The 8,339-nt window shown below is 42.3% G+C and overlaps 1 protein-coding gene across 2 annotated transcripts in view; it reads left to right on the top strand.

The window, feature by feature from the left end:
- The first annotated feature begins 7,842 nt into the window (after positions 1–7,842).
- Positions 7,843–8,339, top strand: part of LOC139272946 (septin-7) — a 158,230-nt gene continuing 157,733 nt past the window's right edge. For both annotated transcript variants that reach the window (XM_070889116.1, XM_070889107.1), the window contains exon 1: positions 7,843–7,935. In XM_070889116.1, the coding sequence (XP_070745217.1) occupies positions 7,926–7,935 (10 nt within the window). In that variant the 5' untranslated portion in view covers positions 7,843–7,925. The remainder of the gene's footprint in view (positions 7,936–8,339) is intronic.

Below are 8,339 nucleotides of genomic sequence, written 5' to 3'. Positions count from 1 at the left end.
GCGGCATACCACTCCAGGGAGCAGCACGTGCTGGAGCAGGAGAGCAACGGCAGCGAAGAGGGACATCACCAAGATCCAGGTCGGTGATTGGAGCGTGGGCAAGCACAGCAGGAGCGGCGAGGTCGGGGTGAAGGAGCGGCGAGTGATTGTAGAGGAACGTGATCGGGGCCCAGGAGAGCAGAGGGCCCAGGGGCAGCACGGGCCAGCCCACACTGATACGTGCGCGCACTAAGTACGTGCAACAGAGCAGGTCTCCAGTTGTCTTGATTAATCCTTGCCACTGGACCAAGACCGAGCTCTTGTCAAGCCCGTGTGGTGGCTGGTGTGCAACGGTCACCACACGTTAAAAAAACAATCCACGCACAGGCATCTTTCACCCTACAAAATTTAGTTCGGGATCTGGAATTTTAGGTTCTTCATTGAAACAGCTGTGAACTTTTTGACGTGGAAGCAAGTCATCATCGATTCGAGGGACTGCCTATGATGATGATGATTTGAACTTCTGCATAGAAGGGGCACTTTCCAGACAACAACACTTGAAGAATGATGAAATGTAAAATGCAGCTGGACCAAATCTTAATCAAATTGGTATAAGTTTGGAGGCCTGCCTTGAGTGCAAACCATTCTTGTGTTGCTTCAGTTGTGATATTGCGAAAAAGCACTCGCGTCATGTCGAGCAAGCCAAATTTCAGTGAAGTTTGAAGTTTTCCCAGCTCTTCAAAGTGCTGATGTTTGGCAGATTTACTTTCTATTTTTCATCTCCATTCTAGAAATCAGGCCGTGTTCTGTTTGTTCGTGATGGGAAATGTCAGTTTTGGTTATAAGACGCATCATAAATGTTTTGGAGTTGGCAGTTATGTAGAGTATGTAGTAAATCTAGTTCAAGAAATGTGTTCGCAGCATTTGGAATTCAGCTAGTTGTTCTTGTCACATTAACGGCGTATGTACAGCAGAGTCCTTTCATATTGTAAATTGCTTGTATTGGATGTGTGGTTTGGAATTGGCTATCACAAAAGTATCCTTGGTACAATTGCTGTGAAATCAGGTTGATTTGGCTGCAAACAATCAACTTTAAAAAAAAAAAGTTGTCTGTTTATTTTTTTTTAGTGTTTTTACATGGCACCGAAACCCACAAGAATAACCATTACACTTGATTTTACATTCAATTAAAATCAGTTTTTAAGGGGATTAACAACTACTTTAACGAATGGAAAGAATGTGTGAAATCTTTGCAATGGAATTCGTGTTGGTGAATACAGCTACAATTCTGAATCTATAACTTTGTACTCAAGTCAACAAAGACTCAAGATGCTACTATAATAAAAACTAGCTAAAAAGATGTTGAGGTACTATTTTCTACAAAAATATGTGGTCTACAACAACTTGTATTTATATAGCGCCTTCACAGAAGTATGATGAGACACAACATTTGACATCAAGCCACATCAGGAGAAATTAGGGCAGGTGACCAAAAGGTTGGTCGAAGAGAGGTTTTAAGGAGCATTTTAAAGGAGGATAGCGAGGCGGAGAAGTTTAGGGAAGGAATTCCAGAGCTTGGGGCCTAGGCAAGAGAAGGCACTGCCACCAATGGTTGAGTAATTATAATCAGGGAAACTCGAGGGCAGAATTAGCACAGATATCTGGCGAGGTTGTGGGAGATCAGAGTTATGGAAGGGCGAGACCATGGAGGGATTTGAAAACAAGGATGAGAATTTTGAAATTTAGGCATTGTTGAACTGGGAGCCAGTGTAGGTCAGCGAGCACAGGGGTGATGGGTGAGTGGAACTTGGTGAGAGTTAGAACATGGGCAGTCGAATTTTGGATGACCTCAAGTTTACGTAGGGTAGAATTTGGGAGGCTAGCCAGGAGTGCATTGGAATAATCAAGTCTCGAAGTAACAAAGGCACGGATGAGCGTTTCAGCAGTGGATGAACTGAGGCAAGGGCGGAGACGGGCGAGGTTAGAGGTGGAAATAGGTGTTAATTATGCTGCGGAAATTAAGGATAGTGTTAAATCCAAGGAAGAGGCATAAAAATTGGCCAGAAAAAGCAGCAAACCTGAGGACTGAGAGAAATTTAGAATTCAGCAGAGGAGGTCAAAGGGTTTAATTAGGAGGGGTATGAGAGGAAGCTTACTGAGAACATAAAAACTGACTGCAAAAGCTTCTATAGATATGAAGAGAAAAAGATTAGTGAAGACAAATGTAGGTCCCTTGCAGTCAAATTCAGGTGAATTTATAATGGGTAACAAAGAAATGGCAGACCAGTTGAACAAATACTTTGGTTCTGCCTTCATGAAGGAAGACACAAATAACCTTCCAGAAATACTAGGGAACCGAGGGTCTCGTAAGAAAGAGGAACTGAAGGAAATCCTTATTAGGCGGGAAATTGTGTTGGGGAAATTGATGCGGCTGAAGACTGATAAATCCCCGGGGCCTGATAGTCTGCATCCCAGAGTACTTAAGTGGCCCTAGAAATAGTGGATGCATTGGTGATCATTTTCCAACAGTCAATCGACTGGATCAGTTCCTATGGACTGGAGGGTAGCTAATGTAACATCACTTTTAAAACAAGGAGGGAGAGAGAAAATGGGTAATTGTAGAACGGTTAGCCTGACATCAGTAGTGGGGAAAATGTTGGAATCAATTATTAAAGATGAAACAGCAGCGCATTTGGAAAGTAGTGACGGGATCGGTTCAAGTCAGCATGGATTTATGAAAGGGAAATCATGCTTGACAAATCTTCTGGAATTTTTTGAAGATGCAACTAGTAGAGTGGACAAGAGAGAACCAGTGAATGCGGTGTATTTGGACTTTCAAAAGGCTTTGGACAAGGTCCCACACGAGATTGGTGTGCACAATTAAAACACATGATTTTGGGGGTAATGTACTGACGTGGATAGAGAATTGGTTGTCAGACAGGAAGCAGAGAGTCGGGATAAACGGGTCCTTTTCAGAATGGCAGGCAGTGACTAGTGGGCTGCCACAAGCTTCAGTGCTGGAACCCCAGCTATTTATAATATACATTAATGATTTAGATGAAGGAATTGAGTGTAATATCTCCCAAGTTTGCAGATGACACTAAGCTGGGTGGCGGTGTGAGCTGTGAGGAGGATGCTAAGAGGCTGCAGGGTGACTTGGACAGGTTAGGTGAGTGGGCAAATGCATGGCAGATGCAGTATAATGTGGATAAATGTGAGGTTATCCACTTTGGGGGCAAAAACACAAAGGCAGAATATTACCTGAATGGCAGTAGATTAGGAAAAGGGGAGGTGCAACGACACCTGGGTGTCATGGTACATCAGTCATTGAAGGTTGGCATGCAGGTACAGCAGGCGGTGAAGAAGGCAAATGATACGTTGGCCTTCATAGCTGGGCGATTTGAGTGTAGGAGCAGGGAGGTCTTACTGCAGTTGTACAGGGCTTTAGTGAGGCCTCACTTGGGATATTGTGTTCAGTTTTGGTCTCCGAATCTGAGGAAGGATGTTTTTACTATTCAGGGAGTGCAGCGAAGGTTCACCAGACTGATTCCCGGGATGGTGGGACTGACATATGAGGAGAGATTGGATTCACTGGAGTTTAGAAGGATGCGAGGGGATCTCATAGAAACATATAAAATTCTGACGGGACTGGACAGGTTAGATGCAGGAAGAATGTTCCCGATGTTGCAAGTCCAGAACCAGGCGACATAGTCTAAGGATAAGGGTTAAGCCATTTAGGACTGAGATGAGGAGAAACTTCTTCACTGAGATGTTAACCTGTGGAATTCCCTACCACAGAGAGTTGTTGATGCCAGTTCGTTAGATATATTCAAGTGGGAGTTAGATATGGCCCTTTTGGCTGAAGGGATCAAGGGGTATGGAGAGAAAGCAGGAAAGGGGTACTGAGGTAAATGATCAGCCATGATCTTGAATGGTGGTGCAGGCTCGAAGGGCCGAATGGCCTACTCCTGCACCTATTTTCTCTGGGCTCAAGTTTCGGCCTGAGTGGCTCCTATTTTTTTGGAGCAACTAGTTTAGAATGGAGCATCATAAAAATTGCAATTCTTGGCATTTAGTTTGCTCCAGTTCGAGTCAGTTGGAATAGTTTCATTTTAGAACAGATTTTTTTTTTCAAAAGGGGGCGTGTCCAGCCACTTATGCCTGTTTTGCAAGTTTAGGCAGCGAAAACTTACTCCAAATTAACTTAGACTGGAGTAAGTATAGATTTTTATACTTTAAGAAAAACCTTGCCTACATAGAAACATAGAAACATAGAAAATAGGTGCAGGAGCAGGCCATTCAGCCCTTCTAGCCTGCACCGCCATTCAATGAGTTCATGGCTGAACATGAAACTTCAGTACCCCCTTCCTGCTTTCTCGCCATAACCCTTGATCCCCCGAGTAGTAAGGACTTCATCTAACTCCCTAAACACTGGAATTGGCCGTACGGATATCGAACCGGCGACCTTGGCGTTATTAGCACCACGCTCTAACCAACTGAGCTAACCGGCCACACAAAAGCAGAGTGGAGAATGCAGTTTCTATCTCCATTAAATACCTGATGAGCAAACAGACTTTTGATGACAGCTGTTGGAAGGCTTTACCTGCAGACCATTGTTGGAACTCTGGTCTGTCCAGAGATTGCTGCCTATCATGGTTTGGTTTCAGAGAAGCAAGTAGCTGCTTCTGAAGCTCCACATCTCCAACTAGGAGAGCATTGTTTTCTTGGATATGGTGTGTGTCGATGCTACAGTCATGACGATGTTGGCATTGCGCTACACATTTGGCTCACTACGCTGCTTGTGTGGAGCTCCTGATTCCTGCTATCCATAGAGTGAATGCTCGCATCTGCGTTCATCAGTTTAACCACCAATTATTGACTCCGTGGAGGGTGGAGAAGGTAACCATCTTTGACATTGATTTGGCTCCAAGATGGCATGACTAGTCATGGAATTTGGGAACAAATCCGAACCGTGAATCGGGTAGTTCGACAGTGCTCCAGGGCACTGTTGATTAGTCAACATGGAACCTGGAGGGGAAACTTGTCTGGGGACTCAAATTTTTCTCTTTGGACTCCAGATAACCCTGAAAGTCAATACCTACTAGTTGGGGTAGTCGGAGGTGGAAAGGGCCCAGGAATCTTGCCACGACTCTGTTGCTATTCGATACTGCAATGCTTTCCCAGTTTGTCTCTACTAGCCATTTCCATGGTTTTAGGTGGTTAAACTCCCAACAGTGCCCCAAATCCTTGGCTTTGCAAACTACATCGAAGATCTCTGGGTTTGGATCAATAGGGTGTGTTCCTAATGAGATGGGCGTGTGCACTCTCAGGCAAAACAGAAATGCAACGTGTATGTTACTAGGAGGCTCAGTTTGGAATCTGAAGTGTGGTAGTTTATGCCAGACACCAGACTGACACAAAAAAGACCCTCAGAACATCTGGACTTTACCAGTGTGATATTTTTCTCACTGGGCATCCATGTGGCACCTCTAAAGTTGCCAATTTATTGTCGGTAATAGCTAAATTAAGGACATCGTTGTGTTGAGTTCTTAACTGGAAACTAAGTTCAGTCTGAGTTGGATTCAAACCAGGTCCCAGCCGTCAGACGACAGGATGCTTAATTCACTCTGCCTCCTCCCCACAACTTTACATCAAATTGTTTTAGTTCTCATGCATCTCCTTTTTGCTGTCAGTTTTAAGATTCCATAATTTGAATTGGATTGTAGATGGGGGAGCTGAATTTGTTAAACCATCTCCGAGGAGTGGAAAAACTTGAATGATATTGCTTGCTTTAAATTACTCCAGATAAAGAAATCATTCTGGAAATCTGCCAGCCTTTTTAGTAAATTGAACAGGAAAAACTGTAAATTAGTAAATGTAATTACTCAATCATGTACTGTTTAATTCTTTCGTTTCCAGCTTCCAACAATTTCTCTGACTACAGCTGATTAACTTTGTAACACCTTGCAACGCAGGTTAATTTTTAAAGTTATGGATTTAAAAGTTTGGCGTAATAGAAATTGCTAATATGACCCAGGCTTGCAGTTGAGGCAACTTCTAAGAGGTCTCTGAATAAAAATGTGAAGCAGCGAAAGATTGGGCAAGTACAGGGCAGGGAGATTAGTTCTAGTTTGTTGCAGTGAAGATCTAGCACAGAAGGTGGGCTGATTGGCCTTCCCTTTGGTTCTAAATAAATTATAATTCAAATACACAACCAACTTAGTGAGCCAAAGTTAGCAGTGTGGTATCACTATTGGTGCAATTTCAAAATCTTGAGTGAGAGGAACTGGCATCACAGAATTTGCATTTGATTTGTAAAGTGAATGCAAAAGCTTTGGCTTTCTCCTCACAGAAGCACTATTTACATTGTTGAGTTTCCTCATTGCTCCCTCCTTCCAGTAATCTGGCCATGTGGATTATTGGTTTTAGCCAGTGTCCCAACAACTGGCGCACAGTGCTGGTAGGTTAAAATGAGTGACGAGTGATTTATTCTGAATTTTTTTCCCACTTGGGATGCTAGATTTGATATTTGGTTACGATTCTGCACTATTTGAAGAGAAATGGCAAGCTTTTCCTGCTGTCCTGACTAACATTTATGCTTCAATCATCACCAAAAAAAAGAGAGCTTATCTTGTCGGTCTTTTATGTGTGGGACCTTGCTGTGCAAATTGTCATGTTTGCCTTCATGGCAACAGTTCTGCATTTTAACAGTAATTCATTGGTTTATCCATTGAAGCACTTTGGGACTTTGGGGGATGCAGTAAAATGCTATATAAATGGAAGTTTCTCCCCCCACCCCCAGACCCCCCAGGTTCATTGAAGTTCTGGAGCTTTCTGTTCTAGAAATGGAGTTGATGAAATGCATAGATTTGCATTTTATTTGTAATTCCCAAATAAGATTGTGCTTTGAAAAAACATGCACCAATGTGATTGCGGTCCTTCGAGGTTTCACATCCCGTACTGTTGATACAAACTTCTCTTTGGTATTATGGCTCCAGGAGCACTCGAGTGGAATTGACAGCATACCAGTTGGGTAACTATATTAAGCATTTAATACATGTTGGCACAAGAATTGAAACTCGAGACAAGATGTTTAGGAAGGTTAATAAAAACAAAGGTATGAGCAACCACTCATTGACATGTAACTTCAGTAATGTTTAACTGTGTTTCTGAAAGGTAGCACCAAAATCCAGAGACCATAGGAATGAAAATGTATTTCAGACCTCGGTTTAGGGGGGCATTGTAATTTGTAAATATTGCAGAGGAGATGGGGCTGATCTTAATTAAATGGTAACTCATCTAATCCATGCTGTAAATTATAATGACTCACATTATTACCGGTAAGTGGCTAATGCTCAGTGCTATTTTAAAAAAAAAAAATAATAGTGGGCTGTTTTCGGGCAACATAGTAAATGATTGCCATTGTAAATAAATGTATTCATGTTTTTGATTTGTTTAAACTCAGTCGAGGTTGTGGTTATATTTGAATTCTAACATTTTTAACCCATTTTTTTTCATGCTCTGCTGGATGATGCTGGGTATTGCACTCCATCTTGCTTTGAATTCCTCTCGCTGTGCCATGTGGATATTTGTTACCATCTGAAACGCTGTGGGTTTTCAACGTTTACAACACAGCGGTAAGTATCTTGAGCAAAAAGATTGTTTTTTAATACATGATGTGGGGCAGTGTCTGGCTTCCTTGGCTCTTGGTCATGATGAGTACAATTAGAAAGTTCGCTATATATGAATTGTGGATTGAAGTTGCACCACTGTTCTGCTCTTGAGTATCTTCTTGTCCGTGCTATATATTGATTTTCAACTAGAAACTATATGCTGCTGTTCTTTTGTTACAGCAACAAAAGAATCTTGAAGGATATGTGGGGTTTGCAAACCTGCCTAATCAAGTGTACAGAAAGTCTGTGAAAAGGGGATTTGAGTTTACATTGATGGTTGTAGGTAAGTGACTCAATGTATTGAATTCAGTCATTATTGCTTTATTTGATTTGTGCATAATCTTTGCTGAAGCCAAACTGGTTTTAAGAAATGGTCCTGAGAACTCCTTGATATATTGGTGATAGAGACACTATAGGGTGTGATACTAAACTGTACAGACCAGGATATTCCAGGCTTCTTTCCCCAGCATGTGGTAAATCGGCTGAGTTTATCTGGGGTGCTACAGTTAGTTCTGGACCCCCGGTTTAAAGAGGTTGGGGGTGCGGGGAGGAAATAATGGTCTCCCTTGACCCATTCTATTGCAAAAATGATTTGTATTCCAAGAAAAGGTATTTAGGACAATAGTGCATGAGTGAAGTCAAGCTAAATATTTGTAATGTTGCAAGAACATTTCTGCATCTGACTTA

The sequence above is a fragment of the Pristiophorus japonicus genome, chromosome 1, assembly GCF_044704955.1.
Source record: "Pristiophorus japonicus isolate sPriJap1 chromosome 1, sPriJap1.hap1, whole genome shotgun sequence".
Lineage (NCBI taxonomy): Eukaryota > Metazoa > Chordata > Chondrichthyes > Pristiophoridae > Pristiophorus > Pristiophorus japonicus.
Note: the sequence above shows the minus strand (reverse complement) of the source record. Positions and strands in the feature narration are given on the sequence as shown.